The sequence below is a fragment of the Bolinopsis microptera genome, chromosome 12 (assembly GCF_026151205.1).
Source record: "Bolinopsis microptera isolate Bmic1 chromosome 12, MBARI_Bmic_1.0, whole genome shotgun sequence".
In the NCBI taxonomy this organism is placed as follows: Eukaryota; Metazoa; Ctenophora; class Tentaculata; order Lobata; family Bolinopsidae; genus Bolinopsis; species Bolinopsis microptera.
In genome coordinates, this window is record NC_087083.1 from 14,906,669 (window position 1) to 14,927,642 (window position 20,974).

The 20,974-nt window shown below is 41.3% G+C and overlaps 4 protein-coding genes across 4 annotated transcripts in view; 1 reads left to right on the forward strand and 3 right to left on the reverse strand.

Moving 5' to 3' along the window:
• The window catches only part of LOC134824393 (kinesin-II 95 kDa subunit-like), an 86,953-nt gene extending 79,706 nt beyond the window's left edge, over positions 1–7,247 (reverse strand). The window contains exon 1 of the mRNA XM_063836293.1: positions 7,224–7,247. The gene's annotated coding sequence lies outside the window, so the exon portion shown is untranslated. The remainder of the gene's footprint in view (positions 1–7,223) is intronic.
• Positions 18–9,956, forward strand: LOC134824396 (ERO1-like protein beta). Its single transcript, XM_063836298.1, has 9 exons — positions 18–111; positions 569–642; positions 1,083–1,203; positions 1,524–1,666; positions 1,997–2,136; positions 8,000–8,138; positions 8,412–8,521; positions 8,651–8,757; positions 9,205–9,956. The coding sequence occupies exons 4-9, from the start codon at positions 1,576–1,578 to the stop codon at positions 9,335–9,337; spliced, it is 720 nt and encodes a 239-aa protein (XP_063692368.1). The 5' UTR covers positions 18–111; positions 569–642; positions 1,083–1,203; positions 1,524–1,575; the 3' UTR covers positions 9,338–9,956.
• Positions 9,957–11,169: 1,213 nt separating this feature from the next.
• Positions 11,170–20,974, reverse strand: part of LOC134824605 (septin-2-like) — a 99,557-nt gene continuing 89,752 nt past the window's right edge. The window contains exons 9-14 of the mRNA XM_063836529.1: positions 15,634–15,756; positions 15,316–15,474; positions 15,076–15,146; positions 14,664–14,785; positions 14,189–14,245; positions 11,170–13,812 (exon numbers count right to left, since the gene is read on the reverse strand). Coding sequence (XP_063692599.1) covers positions 13,565–13,812; positions 14,189–14,245; positions 14,664–14,785; positions 15,076–15,146; positions 15,316–15,474; positions 15,634–15,756 — 780 coding nt within the window. The 3' untranslated portion in view covers positions 11,170–13,564. The remainder of the gene's footprint in view (positions 13,813–14,188; positions 14,246–14,663; positions 14,786–15,075; positions 15,147–15,315; positions 15,475–15,633; positions 15,757–20,974) is intronic.
• On the reverse strand, positions 11,566–12,972 carry LOC134823957 (dentin matrix acidic phosphoprotein 1-like). Its single transcript, XM_063835554.1, has one exon. The coding sequence runs from the start codon at positions 12,970–12,972 to the stop codon at positions 11,566–11,568; it is 1,407 nt and encodes a 468-aa protein (XP_063691624.1).

Here is a 20,974-nt window from a genome sequence, read left to right on the forward strand (position 1 = left end):
GACTTTTTGACAGGCGGAGGTACCCTCGGGGTTAGCAGAAAACACAAACAAGTCAACAATACCTACATGTGAGGAGGAGAGGGAACTCAGCAAGATCAACAATTTTATAAGGTAATTAGTAATTAGTAATTGGTAATTAGTAACCTTCTAGAGGGAGGGGGGAGGGGGGCATCTACCTGGAACATTCCTCATAGTCCCAATACAATGTAGACTATGCGCTGAGAATGTTCGAGAATAAGCTTCGATATCTCAGACGACACGTGCCCAGGTGGAGCCGCGCATTTCGAACTGTTAGTTCCCTAATACAAGTGGGTTATTTAATTATTATAATATAAGTATGGTAATTGGTTGCCTCAAGTGAATGAATGTGGTGCAGTGTGTGACGTTATTACTGTTTGTGGGAATCCCATTATTTGGATTTACTGCTACAGTTATATCGTGAAAATGCTTTAAAACTGTCTCAATATGCTAATAACTTCCCCCTCCATGGGGCTCAGCTCGTGGTCAATTTATCACCGATTAAATTAATCATTGCTACTTCAACTAAACAATATTATGTCCATTTCAGCGATGACCGAATAGCTGCCCTTCAGAATCTGGAGAAACAGGAGTCTGATAATATTAACTTTTGTGTACAAGAAGGTAAGAAAATGGCATCAAGGTTGGTATGTAAACACTATTTACCTTACTCGGGAATATTATGACTGGGATAAAGTGGTGGGTTTTGGAAAATTCCGCCATATTTTTCCCGGTCATTAATTTTCCCAGTCATAAATTAACCCGCTATAATGTTCCCGAGTAAGGTAAACTAATAGTAATACATTTTGATGCTGGTAGGTTTTGGAAAAGGTATACAGTTATACTTTATAGCCTTGATTTTCGGGCAAGTGCAATTTGGAAGTTCTACATACCGACATATGCGGCGCGCGCGAACGTTATTTTGTATGGAATCACACAAATTTTCCAAACAATCGTCCACGCTAATAAACTGGCAAATCTAATAAACTGGCAAATATTTTCCAAAATATAAATACTAAAAACACCTAGTTATCCATTTTCTTAATTAACTTTGTTCATAACAGATGAAGATTCTGAGAAGGCGGAGTTCTACGACTTGCTTCAGAATCCTGAGAGTTATACGGGATATAGCGGCGAACCTTCATGGAGGATCTGGAGAAGCATTTATCAGGAGAACTGTTTCAAGTTAGTGTGTTGTAATTTGTAATTTACAAAATATTGCCTCTATTTTTCTCCCTCCTCGCTATCTCTCTCCCATAACTGTATATTATGTAGCGTTGGTACATGAATCATAATTAGGTTAGCCACAAGATAATACTATAAGGGGGGATTGTACTCATTGCGGTCTGTTTGGACTGTAGAGAGAGAGTTCATACTTTCATACGACAATGTTATGCGTGTTTTCAAATATAATAGGCGGGTTTTTACTTTTGCATTTCCACTGCGATAGTGAAGTCCCGGCCGTAGGCACGGGTTACACTAGTAACATAATAACTTCGTTTCAGACCGAAGAAAGACAGTTTGTTTCTAGATCTGACACACAAGTCAATCAACTATATGTGTAAAGAGAAGCGTGTATTCTTCAGAGCAGTCTCGGGATTACATTCCTCAATCAGCATACATCTAGCTGCTAAATACCCAGTCCAAGGTTAGGATATTTGCTAAATACCCCGTATTTAATACGGGGTATTTATGTTTAGGGCATAATACGGCGTAAATTCAAAGATACGCTAGTTAAATTGATTTCTCATATCGCTGATTATTTAAAACACGGTTTTGGAAAGCTTGGAATAACAATAATATTTACAGGGTTTTAGTATAGTATAGTGCACATTTCAGTTTTTATCTCACCGTTAAAATCTGTAACCTGGAGGGGGATTTGTTTTAAAACATATAAGAGATACGAAAAGTTTGTTTTAGCAGGAGCTTTCAAAATACATGTTTTAAATCGTCTATAATCTGTATATAATGTCTTCAGATTTTTTCGGACAGAAGTGGGGACCTAACTTGGCAGAATTTACGAGAAGGTTTTTACCGGAATCCACAGCTGGAGAAGGGCCACACTGGCTGAAGAACCTGTACTTTGTGTATCTCGTTGAAATGAGAGCCATAACTAAGGTTAGTGGTACTAAGCTTCTTTCTAGAAGCTTCTAGAAGCTTTAAGAAAGAAACTTCCAGAAGTTTTGTATGTTGAGGTTAGTGCTCTGTTGACTTGTTCACTTGTTTACTTGTTGACTTGTTTACTTGTTTACTTGTTGACTTGTTGGCTTGTTGACTTGTGATTATGAAAAGATGCCTATAAAAATACTTACAATCATCATAATAATATCACGTGACCACTGCCCTCATCACGTGACATTAACTCCTCATCACGTGACATTAACTCCTCATCACGTGACATTAACTCCTAATCACGTGACATTAACTCCTAATCGTACGTACGTTTTGGTACGTTTTGGTGAGTTTGGCAGGGCGTGCTCAGGACAACTGCATCGAGTGCGTCCTCCTCCAGCTCAGCATTGAGTTATCGTTTGTCGGAGTGTAGCCCGGAACCGGTGGTGTGTCTGGGTACTGTTCCATAAATCTGCCTAGACCAACTTTGAAACTGTCTAGCAATGTGATACTCCGGAGCTCCGATGGGAGCACGTTGAAGAGCTGAGCTGCTCTAACTCTAAAGCTGTTGTCGTAATCTGTTCTTACCGACAACTGTGCGCTTTTGTTCATGGCTGGGATCTCTGCCTTAATACCATGCCTTTGATGAGACTTGAACTCGAAGCCCGTATCGTTCGGAGCATGTTCATTAAGAATTTTCCATACATGAATAATGGAATAACGCTCTCTCCGCCTCTGAGGGACATCAACTTAAGCTTCTTCAGCCTGTCCCAGTACTGGAGATCACGGCAGCCAGATATCTTTCTAGTAAAGGATCTCTGTACAGTCTCCAGCTTTTGTATCTCTGTGACTTTTGTAGGGTTCCAGACTGGACAGCAGTACTCTAGCTTGGAGCGAACCATGCTTTTGTATAAAGTCAGCATGACTACTTGTGACCGGTCTCTAAAGGCACTCAATGTCCAAGCCGCCATTTTTCTAGCTCCTTGAACTGTCTTCTCAATGTGAGGACCCCATGACCTACTGCTGCTAACATACACTCCAAGGTCTCTGACAGTTTCCTGTGGTGATATTGCGTGTCCTTTTGGTGTAGTATACTCAACAGTCTCTGGGTAGAACGGGAGCTCTCTTAGAGCTTTTGATCCATTCAGGGGGTAGTTTACAACCTCAAACTTCTGTTCGTGTAGCTCCATGTTGTTAACACGTGACCACTCGATGACTATGTTGAGATCATCTTGCAGTAACTCCACACTACTCATTCCTCGGATAGCCCCAATCAGCTTTGTGTCGTCTGCAAAGCTGAATCCGTTACTATAGCTAATGCTGTTCAACAGATCGTTGATGTACAGGATAAATAGGATCGGTCCTAGGACTGTCCCTTGTGGCACCCCACTTGCCACTGGCTGGAAGGATGATTTGCGACCTTCAACAACGACTGTTTGTTTTCTGTTTAGCAAAAACTCTTTGATCCACCTTAAAACCTGACCACCAATTCCGTATCGACCAAGCTTGGCTAGCAGCACTGCATGGTCGACCTTGTCAAAAGCTTTGGCAAAGTCGAGGTAAATCACATCAACTTCTTCATCATTGTTGAGTGATTTGTAGATCTGTTCGATGTGACTGAGAAGCTGCGTCATGCAACTCCTCTTTTTTCTGAACCCATGCTGGTTCGTATTGATCATCATGTTCTCTTCCAAATGACGAACCAGGTTTTTTCTGATTACACGCTCAAATGTCTTTATGATGTGCGAGGTTAAAGACACTGGTCTATAGTTTGCTGGGTCCGTTCTGTCCCCCTTCTTATAGATAGGGGTGATATATTGGGTCTTTAATTCCGCTGGTATATACCCACTGCTGAACGATTCCTGCCAGAGGAGTGTAAGCGGGTCTGCAAGTTGTTCTTTGCAGGCTGTGAGTATCCTAGCAGGAATCTCTCCGTCAGGTGCGGCCGAATAGGGATCCAGTTCTCCTAATGCTTCAATGATATCTTTTCTTGTGAAGCTTAGCTCGTTGAATCCGGAATCCAGTCCCTGAGGTAATCCTTGACTCTTCATACATTCATCAATATCGGCACTCATAGGGTTACTAAATACCTTCTGGTACTGCTTCTGAAGTAACTCTGCCTTGATACTGGGGTCGTCCACTAATGCCCCAGTCTCATCTCTCAACACCGGGATCGTAGATCTGGTCTTCTGGAGACGCTTGGCATACGAAAAGAAGTATTTGGGGTTCTTCTTTATTGCATCGACTGCCCGGAGTTCTTTTTTGTTCAGTTTCTCAAGGGTCCCTTCCTGTATGGAGTAACACAGCAGTGAAACCTCCGTTTTCAGTTTAGGGATTAAACTCGAGCTAGGATTCATTTCCTGTAATGCACGTATCCTAGCATTCATCTTCCTTCGTCTTCTTTTCATGACATAAACGTGCTTATTCCCTCTTCTCTTTCTTGAGGTAATCTCCGCTGCACTCTCTTTCTTTGGGGAGAACTCCAAGGTTATCTGGAGCACTGTTAGCTTGAACAATTCCAGAAAAGCGTTCAAGTCCTCGTCACAGAGTTCCCAGAGCTTCAGCCAGTCGACTTTCTGAAGGCAATCACTGATTGCCACAAAATCGGCTTTGTGATAGTCAACCGCCCTGAAAGAGTTTGGGTCGATCTTGCTGGTTTCGTTCTTCTTTCTTCCAGTCATATTAAAACCAAGCTGAATTTCGACCAAGCTGTGGTCTGATAAAGATGTGGGGTTCACCTTTACTTCTGCGACATACCTAGGAACATTTGTAAGTACAAGATCTAGGGTGCTACCTTCTCTTGTCGACTGGTTTACGACCTGTGTTAGAAAGTTACGGTCTATAAACTCTATAAAATCATGACACCTGGCTTCACTTCTTAAGCCTCCATGTTCCCAGTCTATCTCTGGATAGTTGAAATCTCCAACAACGTATATGTCTGGCACCGTTGTATTTTCTGAGATCGCGTCTATTTTGGCTTGCAGTCTGTCTAGTAAGTTCTTCCAGCCTGAAGTATCTGCTCCAGGGGGCCTGTAGACAGTAGCAAAAAGGGTGTTGCATGACTTAACATAGCACATGACCATGTTATTGCTTCTATCCTCGTAGTGATCGGTTTCTGTCACCACTAGCTGGTCATGAACATAGAGGAGGCAACCTCCTCCTACTCTCTCTGGTCTATCAGATCTAAACGATTGATAGTCTTTTATCTGCACCTGAGCGTCAGAGATGTAACTCTTTAGCCATGACTCGGTTATGGCTATGAATGGTGGGGGGCAGCTACTTCCTTCGATGATGGTTTCCTGGATGTAGGGTAGTTTCCATCTAGAGCTGCTAGTAGCTGCCGGAGATACGCTCTGTCCATTTAAGAGGACAATGGTGGAAAGTTCTGGCTGAACCACTGTGGTGCCATCATGTACGGGTATGGGATGGGCGGGTGCAGTCCCGGAACAGCTCGAGTTGCGGGGTGGCATGGTAGCTCCGTGGGGTTCAGTTGCTGGGGAATCGGTTGGCGTTGGACCTCTTTCCCCCTCCCGATGATAATCTCGTTTCTCAGGCCATCGATTTGTTCCTGAAAACCAGCCTTCATGTTCTCGATGAGCTTCAATAAAAAAGACTCATCTTGATCAGTCTTCTTCTCTTGGTTTTCTACTCGTGGCTTGTTGATGGTTGGGGGATACGTAGTGTATCCTGACGAAGCAATGCTGAATTTGGGAAGCGCATTTCGTCTGTAGGGCTCAGTAGTATTTTCTACTCGTCTGTAAGTCTCTCGTTCTTCTTCTTTTCCGTGGCCAGGACCGTTGCGGGTAAACACCAGGTGTTGAAAGGTACATTGATCGTCTTCACATCTGATGTTTTTAATGGAAAACTTGCATATTCTGGGATGCCAGTATAGGCACTTTTTACCTTTCTTGCACCCATTCTGATGCTTGGCCCCAAAGTCGCAAAACTTGTAACATCTCTTAGGGTGGCTCCTCTCACAGGTTTTGCCGTCTACAAGGACTTTGCCAGTTCGTCCATGTGGGCATGCCCTTTTCTTGAAGAGCTCACAGATTTGTTCTTTCTTGTGCCCTGAGGTATTGGGATTCCTCTCCCTCGTCTCCCTTGTCTCATCACGACCTCTTCGTGGGCTTATCCTCTCTGATGACTCTGCTTTTTCTTCTTCACTTTCAATCTCATGGTCACTTTTACCTGTATTTTCCTCTGACTCTGTAATAGTGTCCAGTTTGTCGACACTAGCACTAAGTGCTTGTTTCGGAATCGGTTTCAGTGAGCCTTGTTTTGGAGGGTTTGATGAAAGCAGCATATCCTCCAATTCATTCTTTTCCAGACACACGTGGCACATCCAGACAAATCCTTTTGGATTTGTTTCACTCATACTCGTTGCCTTTTTCTTCAGCTCCTCACAGTCGTGACTTCCCAATAGGCACAATCTGCAGGTGAAAAGAGGCGCGGATTCCAGTGTGTTCTGGTACACTGACTTGCAGTCACTGCATTCAGCTTCAAATAGTGACTCTATCTTCAGGATTATTCTGTCAGTCAGGATATCCTGGTTTCGATAAAGCTTTTCCTTACCATCCTCTGACCTGGCTTTGAGTCCAACTAATTTTGCACAAGCCTCTAGCTGCTGGGCATTGCACTTCTTGACGTTAGTTTTATTTTCACCATAAGGCAGTGAAGGACTATAGCTCGCAAGGGCTTTCTTGGCGTGCTCATCAGCTATGTTTGCAAGACCTCCAAGCACAACTTTCTGATTCTCTAGTATCGCTGGCATTTTCAAAGAGCAGTACCCAGACACGATGTATGATGCTGGATCCAGCCGGGTCTGAAAAAATGTGCGACAGAAACTTGAAAGTAAGTTACCCTTGTAGTAGGGTAGGGGTTATTGGGTAGGTTTTGAAATAACTGATTGATCACGATTTTTCTTCAAATAACACAGACAGCGTAATTCTTCAAGCTAAACTGCGTTCAAACGATAACAGCAATGAAATATCCAGCTCCCTTTTAGGGCACTCAACACGAATACGTACCCGTAGTATAGAGCTCTTCAACACGGCAATTGCTATAGCGTGACCCGCCGAATCATGTTGTCACACCTCAAATTATTTGTTATATAGTAGTGTTGAAAGTATTAAAAGTATAAAAAATCACGTGACATTAACTCCTCATCACGTGACATTAACTCCTCATCACGTGACATTAACTCCTCATCACGTGACATTAACTCCTCATCACGTGACATTAACTCCTCATCACGTGACATTAACTCCTAATCACGTGACATTAACTCCTCATCACGTGACATTAACTCCTCATCACGTGACATTAACTCCTCATCACGTGACATTAACTCCTAATCACGTGACATTAACTCCTAATCACGTGACATTAACTCCTCATCACGTGACATTAACTCCTCATCACGTGACATTAACTCCTCATCACGTGACATTAACTCCTCATCACGTGACATTAACTCCTAATCACGTGACATTAACTCCTAATCACGTGACATTAACTCCTCATCACGTGACATTAACTCCTCATCACGTGACATTAACTCCTCATCACGTGACATTAACTCCTCATCACGTGACATTAACTCCTCATCACGTGACATTAACTCCTAATCACGTGACATTAACTCCTAATCACGTGACATTAACTCCTCATCACGTGACATTAACTCCTCATCACGTGACATTAACTCCTCATCACATGACATTAACTCCTAATCACGTGACATTAACTCCTCATCACGTGACATTAACTCCTAATCACGTGACATTAACTCCTAATCGCGTGACATTAACTCCTAATCACGTGACATTAACTCCTCATCACGTGACATTAACTCCTAATCACACACCAGGCTCTGCCGCTGTGGAAAAGGTGGGATTTCCATACGGGTAAGCCGGAGGAGGATATCAAGACTAAAGAAAATACCATCAGTATTGTTGAGGGGCTGCTCTCGTGTCCTGATACTTTCGACGAGGAACAGCTCTTCAAAGGTGGGGTGATTGGGTAATTGTGGAATAATTGGTAATTGGGTAATTATGGAATAATTAGTAATTGGGTAATTATGGAATAATTGGTAATTGGGTAATTATGGAATAATTGGTAATTGGGTGATTGTGGGACTGAGATAATTAAAAATGCAAATATGGCGGAAAACTTTTGTCAACTTATCTCCCAGAAAAACATATTGTCGTCAATGGCGAAAATGTCAGTGATTCCCATATTATAATTTACCTTAATTTAATGTTGAATTATGATAATTACAGGCCCAGCTGCCGAGGAGATCCTGAATGAATTTCTGGTTCATTTCCGGAACATATCCCAGATAATGGACTGTGTAACATGTGACAAGTGCAGATTATGGGGCAAAATACAGGTATGTTAAATGACCAATTACCACATCTCATGACGATTAAAAAATTGAAACTTTTCAAAACTTATCGTTTCCTTCATTGATAAATTCACTTAATATGACTGACCAATATTCAATGATTTCGTTTCGCAGATACGAGGTCTGGGAACTGCACTAAAGATCTTATTTAGCGGAGGGAAACCTGAGAACCTTAATTTGGAGAGGGGAGAAGTTGTGACTCTGTTCAACGCTTTTAATCAGTTAGTTTAATAATCGTTTTTAATTATTTAATTATTTAATTATTTAATTATTTAATTATTTAATTATTTAATTATTTAATTATTTAATTATTTAATTATTTAATTATTTAATTATTTAATTATTTAATTATTTAATTATTTAATTATTTAATTATTTAATTATTTAATTATTTAATTATTTAATTATTTAATTATTTAATTAACTCAGTTAGTTTAATAATCGTTTTTAATTTGTTTTGCCATTAATTTGTTAATTTATACCGAGATACTAGTGATATTAATTAAAATCAGGACCCATGTAATATGTTTTGCCACTTAAGTTTGTTCGCTATTTGCCAGAAAAATTTTAGTTTACCGAGATTTTCAGTGACATTAAAATTTGTTGTTAAAAATTTTAACAATGCAATGCAAACAAATAACAATGTTAATAACATCACGTGACCCCAGGTTATCCCACTCTTTACACTACGTCAAAGTGTTCAAAGACCAGATGGATTACAAAGAGGAAGCCGGACCTGCTGAGGAATCAGACAGGAAACAGGAAAACTTATTTAATACCTTTACTCGTGGGGAGCTGTGACGTCACGTGAGATGGTGACGTCACGTGAGATTGTGACGTCACGTGAGATTGTGGGCTGAGAAGTGTGACGTCACGTGATATCATCATATGTGTGACGTCACGTGTCGTTAAACACAGCACTGCACACCGTGACCCAGAGTTATTTGAACTGTTTACTAACAACCTGAAATCTAGTTAAATAATATGGGGCAAAGATGGAAGATTGAATTGTTCTGTTAAGATCTGTTTGATTAGCATTTATTTGTTGACGCTAAACGGATAGGCTGATAGTTGATTTAGGGTTTTAGTTTCTGGATCCATCAATCATGTTCTCTTATTCATGACCTACTAAAATGTAATTGGTGCAGTAAAACATAAAACTGCTGCACGGTTTCGTTTTTAGGTTAAAATTTCCCAGTCTTTATGCATTATATAAATAGATTATTTTTAAAAGCTTGGTTATAACGAATCATTCAGCTGGTTAGTTTTATAGGTTACAATAATACAAATAAATTATGTAAATGTTGATAGCTTTTGTTTTTTGTTATTAGTTTTTGCCAGACTTGTCACACGTTTTTTCTAAGTTATTGTCTCGTTTTAGTTTGAGTATTTCATTGCAAAGTTTTAACGATTTACTATGAAACAAAGGATTTTTCTTTATTCTAGCAAAAATAATCAAGAAACGGGTGATATAATATTCGAATTAATAACATCGTCGATGAGTTTCGCGCGTTATTTACCTAGCTTGCTGGTTGGATTGACGATGTCAATTCTTCTCAGTTCGGCGGGGCCCAGTAGCGCATCTCGCCGATCTAACGAAGATGTGGTTGCGAGAAGCATTTGCATTATTTGATGCGCGGCCCAGGTCCAGTAACACATCGTGCTAAATACAGGGTTCGTCATTAATTGTAGGTTTAAAACCTACTAAGACGCGCCGAGTTGGACTCGTCGACGGTCTTTAATATTTGAAACAAATATTATATTTCACGAGTCGTCTAGTATCACCCGGTAATGGGTAAAACATTATAAAGTCCCAGCAAACCCTACCGGCTGGGGTCTATCTCCAAAAGTAAAATATCTATAGAACCTAGCCTTCCGGTTTTCAACAAGATTTCCATCTCGTAAATTTAAAGTTAGCTCCCCAGGAGCAAAATTTGGGACAAATTAGATTTCGAATTAAACCAAGAAGTTTGATTTTGGGCTAAATAAAAGATCGATCGCAGCTTTTTAACTTTGCAAAGTAATGTGGTTGTCATGGGCTCTTACTAATTCTTGTAGGTTTACAACCTACCAGGACGCGCGCCAAGTTGGACTTCGACGGTTCCAATATATGGAACAAATATTTTACGAGTATCACCCGTTAAACTAATTCGCTCGCCCAAACCATGCCAACAGTGACAACTTTCGCGCGTCTCCTAAATGCGCGTTAGTGGTTAGTTATCTTTACTGGGCCGCGCTCAGCCTGTCATTCCGCCGAATCTCTATTGTTTATGAAAATAATAGCCTGAGGTCCCCAGGTAATAGTTATCTATGATAATTTTGGCCCCGGCGAACCACATGGTGTGGCCTTGAAAGTTCACTCAAAACGATCCGCGCCCGCGGACAAGTCAACATTTGTGGTTTTCAGAGACCAGATATTAAGCCATCTTGGATCATAAAAAAGGGCGAGCGATTTATCTTGGATCATAAAAAAGGCCACTTGATAAGTCTATATAGATATCAAAACTCTTTTTATCAGCAGTCAGAGTGGTTCGTTCTCATTTTAGGGTAAGCGATTTAGTGTGTAGTGAGCGCGCAACCGAGTACAGAATTAAATTCGCCATGAGACAAAAGCGAAATAAGACGATCGATTTTGGATAGTCTAATTTATGGAGATTTGAATGTTTCATATAATAATACAGCAATTCAGCATTGAAATAGGGCAACTTCAAAAACCCCCTTTGAGCCCAATCATCTCAAATTAAAAATGGAGTGAAATTAAAAATAACAAATCGTAAAAATAGCAAAAAAAAACACTACACATGCAACCAAATTGAAATCAAATTTAGAGTCGTATATTTACTGCCCAGTTTTACTAAATATACTAAGCAGCTTCAAGCGTACATCTACCTTCTAAGTCTGGTGAAACGAAAGTGAAGCTAAAAATAAAATAATATTAGAACTTTATCAGTGAGCACTTCTGATATTTAACATGCTATGAAATGTAAACATCGCGTGAAGTGTGTATCGTATGTAGAAGGAAACTCTTGTCAATCATTCCAATCAATATGAATAGGTACGTCATCATTTTCATCACCAGTGAAGTTGTTCGGTGATTGTACCTCTACATTCTCCAGATCACATTCTAATTTTTCTGTTGCAATATCACTATTATTACCAACTCTCACAAATGCATTGTCGTCCGAATCAGAGTCCTCGACGGACTTCGATTTCTCCTCTGACTGGGATTCCCCGGAGTCCGAGTCCCACTCCTCAGTACTGCTGTCTTCTGTTCCTCTCACGGAGTCAGCTAGTGCTGCTAACACAGCTCGCTCTTCCGAATTGGACTCTTTTCTTCCTCTTTCTATGGTTATCGACTTTAATTCATTCTCTTCTGTTTCTATAATTACCGATTCCAACTCATTCTCTTCCGTTGCTTTAGAAATTGATTCTGACTCATTTTGTTCCGTTGTTATGGCTGCCGATTCCAACTCATTTTCTTTTGCTGCCTTGCCAACCGATTCCAACTCGTTTCCTTCTGTTGTCATGGTAGCCGATTTCAATTCATTGTCTTCTGCTGCCTTAGTAACCGATTCCAACTCATTTTCAACCGTTGCCATGGTAGCAGATTCCAACTTATTTTCTTCTGCTGCCTTGGCAACCGATTCCAACTCGTTTTCTTCAGTTGTCATGGTAGCCGATTCCAACTCATTTTCTTCGGCTGCCTTGACAACCGATTCCAACTCGTTTTCTTCAGTTGTCATGGTAGCCGATTCCAACTCATTTTCTGCTGCTGCCTTGGCAACCGATTCCAACTCGTTTTCTTCCTTTGCCATGGTAGCAGATTCCAACTCATTTTCTTCTGCTGCCTTGGTAACCGACTCCAACTCATTTTCCTTCGGTTGATCGTTCTGCTGCGAGTCATATTCCATCTCTTCCGGTTCTTTTACATCATCATCATGATCTTGTTGTTGTTGATCTAACGGTAATGTTTCTACATTTGATTCTCCATTCTCCTGTGTCTCCTCATAACTCTCAACATCCTCCTCCTTCTCTGCCACATCCTTCACTTCCTCCTCCTTTTCAAGCTCCTCATCCACCGTTTCCTTCTCTTCTGCATTCTCCTGATCATCCTTATTGACAATCACACCACCATGATCATTCTCCCCATCATTCTGATCCTCTAATGTTTCATGACTCTCATACCCCATATCTTCTTCATCAGAATTAACCACTCCGACCTGACCAGCTTGAGTAACCTCAACATCCCGCCCGGTTAGAGACTCCAACACTACAGTATTTACCCCATAATCAGGAATCTCATCACACAGCCCACCCTCATCAACAACCACCTCATCCTCCTCGATAACATCCATACTACCACCCCCAACATCATCCTCCCCTCCTTGCAGCCCCGCAAGAATACTGTTAGTGTTCCCACTATCCACATTTGACATTCTCCGTGCCTTATTACCGACAGCTGCCACAGATACACGTTTCTCTGCGCGGCATTCTGTTACCCGCCCCTCCTCACTCTTGCTCCCGCATTTACAGATATTGTGACGACTTTTCCAAAGATACCACAGACTTACAGACAGCACGATTGCTGCTCCTACGGAGAGGGCGATAACTGACACGAGCCATGCGGGGGCTTCACCTGACTCCAGACAGGACGACGCACCTGATTGGTTAGTTTGTGTCACGAGTCTACTTCATAAAGCTCTCTGATTGGTTGGTATGACCTAAAAGGACAGCCGGTTGACATCTTTAGCCGTTGAGCCAGCAGGCAGCGTTTTGAGTGGCAGAGTTAGTGGTGGTGGTGGTGACTAGGTGGGGAAGTAAGGAGTGTGTTTGTGGGGTGTTTGATTATTTTATGTCAAAATAGAAAAATAAAATGTTCTGTGGTCTCTGTTATTTGATTTAAGAGAAACGAAATACAGTTCAAAGTGCACCATTAGTGATTGGTCAGCTTTCAATCATGGGACTGAAATACAGTTCTCTGATTGGTCGGATTTTAACCACGTGACTAGAAAACACTCTCTGATTGGTTCACTGAGTAATATCAGTCCTGATCTCATCCAGTTCCATCTGCAGACTACTCTCATCCTCATCCTCACTGTTCAACATGTAAGTGTAGTTCTGAGTGCGCTTAAAACGCAGACACAGCGCCGCAAGCTGCGCTTTTAGCGCTTCGTTGTGCCACCAACACGCAATACAGCACAGCGTGGTCAGGATTAGCGTCAGCGTTACTGTGAGCGCGACTGTTGGTAAAGCAGAGTGTGGTGGGACCAGGCAACCTGGGGGGTTGTCCGGGTAATTTGCTGGTTGTCGTGGTGATTTTGGAGTTATCATGGTAATTGTAAGATCATCAAGGTAATATTTGGTGGAGTTTGTGTGGTAATTATAATAACCATCAGTTTTCCTAATTTGGGAAGATGTATTTTCATGGACTGCTCTGTTTAGCATTTTGGCTCTTTGATACATATCATGTAAAGGAGCTACCCAGGCCCGATAAACACAACTGCAACATAACACGATACAAGCGAAGTGTAGCAGCTATCTTTTGAGTGTACTCTAAATCTAGCTAGTATCAAAATGTGTACTAGCTATAATAAAACTGCATTTAAGCTGGCATTTTGAAATTTTAAAATCGAAACTTTTTATTGAAATTACCTTCGTCGGTTCTCAAATTAGGACCTGACATGGTCTTTTCGAACACTGGATCCGAAACTGAAAAAGATGAGGACATATAATAAAGAATTCCTCACAGCTTTTCGAAACAATTTAATTTAACTCCTTCAACATTCATTTTTAAATTACGAGGTTGCTACTATTGCAGCTCTCTTATTGGTTAGCTAGTATCACGTGACTAGAATACAGCTCTCTTATTGGTTAGCTAGTATCACATGACTAGAATACAGCTCTCTTATTGGTTAGCTAGTATCACGTGACTAGAATACAGCTCTCTTATTGGTTAGCTAGTATCACGTGACTAGAATACAGCTCTCTTATTGGTTAGCTAGTATCACGTGACTAGAATACAGCTCTCTTATTGGTTAGCTAGTATCACGTGACTAGAATACAGCTCTATTATTGGTTAGCAAGTATCACGTGACTAGAATACAGCTCTCTTATTGGTTAAACTCACCCTGACAACTGGTAGCTATCTTGAACCCTACTCTTCCGGTAATTCTGTCGTGCAGAACAGTAAGTCGTTCTAGAAAAGCTGCACCCAGTATCGTACCAGCTTCACTCTTCTGCACTCCAAACCTGCACAGGAATAAGTGGGAGTTGTGAATTTTTTAGATCGTAAGACTACTTTCGGGCATTTTCTGTATTCATTTTCAAAGATATTGTTTCCTGTATTACTTTGTAGAAAATGTTAAGTTTTGAGATAGGTTTTGATATTATAGCCCCAGAGCGGATTTGAACTTTCTGCCCTGGAGCAAAATGAGCAGAACGTTCAATGTATGTATGGAGAGAACTTATACTTTTAAACTTTGATATTTCTCAGAGATATAAAAAATATCTCAGTAGTATACAAATACTGATCTTCTTACATATAGCACTTAGTTTTATCACTCATCTGCCCCTGTTTGTTGATACTGTCCATAGTTTGTCTGACGTATTGCTGAAAACAAGATCAATTTAGCTCTGGTGGTTTTTACCAATTAATCAACAATATTCACAAAACACCAGGACCCCTATCAACTTAGGGGATGAGAGCGCATACACTCGAATTTAATTAAATCTCGTAATAAATTAAGGTTGGGAGTGGTGAAAAGTGCTGAAAAGTAAACCTGTGGTGGGATATTGACCGCGAACTGATGAGTCTTATTGTAAGCTACGTTCACCACAATTTCTGGGAACCACGTGAATATTACAGACTGTAGGTCTTCTTTGCAAAGGAAATTCTCTCGTACAATGAATTTGTTAATGTCTGCGTGAGTCACTCCATTCTGATGTTGAGTAGAAATTAGAATATATTTAATACACATAAAGTCATGCTAATCTCGCGCTTTTTATTTGAATTACACTTTTAAAAACAAAAAGAGCATAAAAACAATCTCTCTCTATTTGAATTCTAGATATTTTTACAAATGTTCTCCATATCCCACCTTCGAACCATTAGCTGCGATGTACGAAAATGACTCAATAGCCGCCAGGACCTTGAAGTACACAACTGTTGGCAGGAGAAGATTAGTTGTGCCACTGTCTAGTATCGCATGCGGTTTGTTTAGCTGAAAATATTGAATGTTAATTTTATCAAATATGTGGCCGTGAGATTATATATAAAATTGTATTATTGTTATTGGATAATAATGATGATTAGACATATTTTCAATATTTATGCATTTCATATTTTTAGGGACTGTACAGTGTACAGTTATAGAGAGCTCAGAGCGAATCTATAATATCGTGCAAGCTAAACACCATTATAAATATCATCAGCTGGATATCATGCAATTCAATTCAAGCAAGCTATATAAGATCGATCATGCATGCATGCATGCAGATCGATCGATCAGATCGAATTGCGCGCGCCAGTTTTCTTATGTGTGGCTTGCTTGCGCGTTCCAGATATGACATCAGAAGACGTTTCCCTGAATTTTGTAGGGGATTTTGTAGGGGATTGTGCGCGTCGCACGTACGTTACAATATTTATAATAGTAGAATTTACGAAAATAAGATTTTAGAGGTCTCACTAAACTGCTCGTATTTAGACACAATAAGATATAAATATAACCGATAACTAAATAACACATCCAACCCCACTCAGGCCGCCCATCCCAAAACAGCTGAAGTCCCCTAAAATACAGACTGAGAATCTTTACCCCTGTAGGGGATTTAAGTTCCGTGGTATTTGGAACATGATTTGGTGATTAGATATGAAGAACCTGACCCAAACAATCACAAAACCAAGTTTCGACCTCTTGACCCACTCAGGCCAGTCCCAGGAACAATGCACAACTATTTGTAGGGGATTTGAAAACCGTGTCAAATCCCACTCCCAGGGGCCACGCCCATCCCAAAATAGCTGAAATCCAGGTAAAATCAAGATTGAAAATCTTTACCCCTGTAGGGGATTTATGTTCCGGGGTATTTGGAACAGGTTTAGGGTTTTAAATAGTTAGTACCTGTCCCAAACCATCAGAAAAATCAAGTTTCGACCTCCCAACCTACTCAGGCCACTCCCAGGGGCCACGCCCATCCCAAAATAGCTAAAATCCAGGTAAAATCAAGATTGAAAATCTTTACCCCTGTAGGGGATTTATGTTCCGGGGTATTTGGAACAGGTTTAGGGGTTTAAATAGTTAGTGCCTGTTCCAAACCATCAGAAAAATCAAGTTTCGACCTCCCAACCTACTCAGGCCACTCCTAGGAACAATGCACAACTATTTGTAGGGGATTTGAAAACCGTGTCAAATCCCCTACAAATCCAGACTGAGAATCTTTACCCCTGTAGGAGATTTATGTTCCGGGGTATTTGGAACAGGTTTAGGGGTTTAAATAGTTAGTACCTGTCCCAAACCATCAGAAAAATCAAGTTTCGACCTCCCAACCTACTCAGGCCGCTCCCAGGGGCCATGCCCATCCCAAAACAACTTAAATCCAGGACAAATCAAGATTGAAAATCTTTACCCCTGTAGGGGATTTATGTTCCGGGGTATTTGGAACATGTTTTTGTGTAAAAATGGGTAGTACCTGTCCCAAACCATCAGAAAAATTAAGTTTCGACTTCCCAACCCACTCAAACCACTCCCAGGGGCCACGCCCATCCCAAAATAGCTGAAATCCAGGTAAAATCAAGATTGAAAATCTTTACCCCTGTAGGGGATTTATGTTCCAGGGTATTTGGAACAGGTTTAGGGGTTTAAATAGTTAGTGCCTGTTCCAAACCATCAGAAAAATCAAGTTTCGACCTCCCAACCTACTCAGGCCACTCCTAGGAACAATGCACAACTATTTGTAGGGGATTTGAAAACCGTGTCAAATCCCCTACAAATCCAGACTGAGAATCTTTACCCCTGTAGGGGATTTATGTTCCGGGGTATTTAAAACAGGTTTAGGGGTTTAAATAGTTAGTACCTGTCTTAAACCATCAGAAAAATCAAGTTTCGACCTCCCAACCTACTCAGGCCACTCCCAGGGGCCACGCCCATCCCAAAATAGCTGAAATCCAGGTAAAATCAAGATTGAAAATCTTTACCCCTGTAGGGGATTTATGTTCCGGGGTATTTGGAACAGGTTTAGGGGTTTAAATAGTTAGTACCTGTCCCAAACCATCAGAAAAATCAAGTTTCGACCTCCCAACCTACTCAGGCCACTCCCAGGGGCCACGCCCATTTCAAAATAGCTGAAATCCAGGTAAAATCAAGATTGAAAATCTTTACCCCTGTAGGGGATTTATGTTCCGGGGTATTTGGAACAGGTTTAGGGGTTTAAATAGTTAGTACCTGTCCCAAACCATCAGAAAAATCAAGTTTCGACCTCCCAACCTACTCAGGCCGCTCCCAGGGGCCATGCCCATCCCAAAACAACTTAAATCCAGGACAAATCAAGATTGAAAATCTTTACCCCTGTAGGGGATTTATGTTCCGGGGTATTTGGAACATGTTTTTGTGTAAAAATGGGTAGTACCTGTCCCAAACCATCAGAAAAATTAAGTTTCGACTTCCCAACCCACTCAAACCACTCCCAGGGGCCACGCCCATCCCAAAATAGCTGAAATCCAGGTAAAATCAAGATTGAAAATCTTTACCCCTGTAGGGGATTTATGTTCCAGGGTATTTGGAACAGGTTTAGGGGTTTAAATAGTTAGTGCCTGTTCCAAACCATCAGAAAAATCAAGTTTCGACCTCCCAACCTACTCAGGCCACTCCTAGGAACAATGCACAACTATTTGTAGGGGATTTGAAAACCGTGTCAAATCCCCTACAAATCCAGACTGAGAATCTTTACCCCTGTAGGGGATTTATGTTCCGGGGTATTTGGAACAGGTTTAGGGGTTTAAATAGTTAGTACCTGTCCCAAACCATCAGAAAAATCAAGTTTCGACCTCCCAACCCACTCAGGCCACTCCCAGGGGCCACGCCCATCCCAAAATAGCTGAAATCCAGGTAAAATCAAGATCGAAAATCTTTACCCCTGTAGGGGATTTATGTTCCGGGGTATTTGGAACATGTTTTTGTGTAATTTAAATGGGTAGTACCGGTCCCAAACCATCAGGAAAATCAAGTTTCGACTTCCCAACCCACTCAAGCCACTCCCAGGGGCCACGCCAATCCCAAAATAGCTAAAATCCAGGTAAAATCAAGATTGAAAATCTTTACCCCTGTAGGGGATTTATGTTCCGGGGTATTTTGAACAAGTTTAGGTGGTTAAATAGTTAGTACCTGTACCAAACCATCAAGTTTCGACCTCCCAACCCACTCAGGCCACTCCTAGGAAGAATGCACAACTATTTGTAGGGGATTTGAAAACCGTGTCAAATCCCCTACAAATCCAGACTGAGAATCTTTACCCCTGTAGGGGATTTATGTTCCGGGGTATTTGGAACAGGTTTAGGGGTTTAAATAGTTAGTACCTGTCCCAAACCATCAGAAAAATCAAGTTTCGTCCTCCCAACCCACTCAGGCCACTCCCAGGGGCCACGCCCATCCCAAAATAGCTGAAATCCAGGTAAAATCAAGATCGAAAATCTTTACCCCTGTAGGGGATTTATGTTCCGGGGTATTTGGAACATGTTTTTGTGTAATTTAAATGGGTAGTACCTGTCCCAAACCATCAGGAAAATCAAGTTTCGACTTCCCAACCCACTCAAGCCACTCCCAGGGGCCACGCCCATCCCAAAATAGCTAAAATCCAGGTAAAATCAAGATTGAAAATCTTTACCCCTGTAGGGGATTTATGTTCCGGGGTATTTGGAACAGGTTTAGGGGTTTAAATAGTTAGTGCCTGTTCCAAACCATCAGAAAAATCAAGTTTCGACCTCCCAACCTACTCAGGCCACTCCTAGGAACAATGCACAACTATTTGTAGGGGATTTGAAAACCGTGTCAAATCCCCTACAAATCCAGACTGAGAATCTTTACCCCTGTAGGGGATTTATGTTCCGGGGTATTTGGAACAGGTTTAGGGGTTTAAATAGTTAGTACCTGTCCCAAACCATCAGAAAAATCAAGTTTCGTCCTCCCAACCCACTCAGGCCACTCCCAGGGGCCACGCCCATCCCAAAATAGCTGAAATCCAGGTAAAATCAAGATCGAAAATCTTTACCCCTGTAGGGGATTTATGTTCCGGGGTATTTGGAACATGTTTTTGTGTAATTTAAATGGGTAGTACCTGTCCCAAACCATCAGGAAAATCAAGTTTCGACTTCCCAACCCACTCAAGCCACTCCCAGGGGCCACGCCCATCCCAAAATAGCTAAAATCCAGGTAAAATCAAGATTGAAAATCTTTACCCCTGTAGGGGATTTATGTTCCGGGGTATTTTGAACAAGTTTAGGTGGTTAAATAGTTAGTACCTGTACCAAACCATCAAGTTTCGACCTCCCAACCCACTCAGGCCACTCCTAGGAAGAATGCACAACTATTTGTAGGGGATTTGAAAACCGTGTCAAATCCCCTACAAATCCAGACTGAGAATCTTTACCCCTGTAGGGGATTTATGTTCCGGGGTATTTGGAACAGGTTTAGGGGTTTAAATAGTTAGTACCTGTCCCAAACCATCAGAAAAATCAAGTTTCGTCCTCCCAACCCACTCAGGCCACTCCCAGGGGCCACGCCCATCCCAAAATAGCTGAAATCCAGGTAAAATCAAGATCGAAAATCTTTACCCCTGTAGGGGATTTATGTTCCGGGGTATTTGGAACATGTTTTTGTGTAATTTAAATGGGTAGTACCTGTCCCAAACCATCAGGAAAATCAAGTTTCGACTTCCCAACCCACTCAAGCCACTCCCAGGGGCCACGCCCATCCCAAAATAGCTAAAATCCAGGTAAAATCAAGATTGAAAATCTTTACCCCTGTAGGGGATTTATGTTCCGGGGTATTTGGAACAGGTTTAGGGGTTTAAATAGTTAGTGCCTGTTCCAAACCATCAGAAAAATCAAGTTTCGACCTCCCAACCTACTCAGGCCACTCCTAGGAACAATGCACAACTATTTGTAGGGGATTTGAAAACCGTGTCAAATCCCCTACAAATCCAGACTGAGAATCTTTACCCCTGTAGGGGATTTATGTTCCGGGGTATTTGGAACAGGTTTAGGGGTTTAAATAGTTAGTACCTGTCCCAAACCATCAGAAAAATCAAGTTTCGTCCTCCCAACCCACTCAGGCCACTCCCAGGGGCCACGCCCATCCCAAAATAGCTGAAATCCAGGTAAAATCAAGATCGAAAATCTTTACCCCTGTAGGGGATTTATGTTCCGGGGTATTTGGAACATGTTTTTGT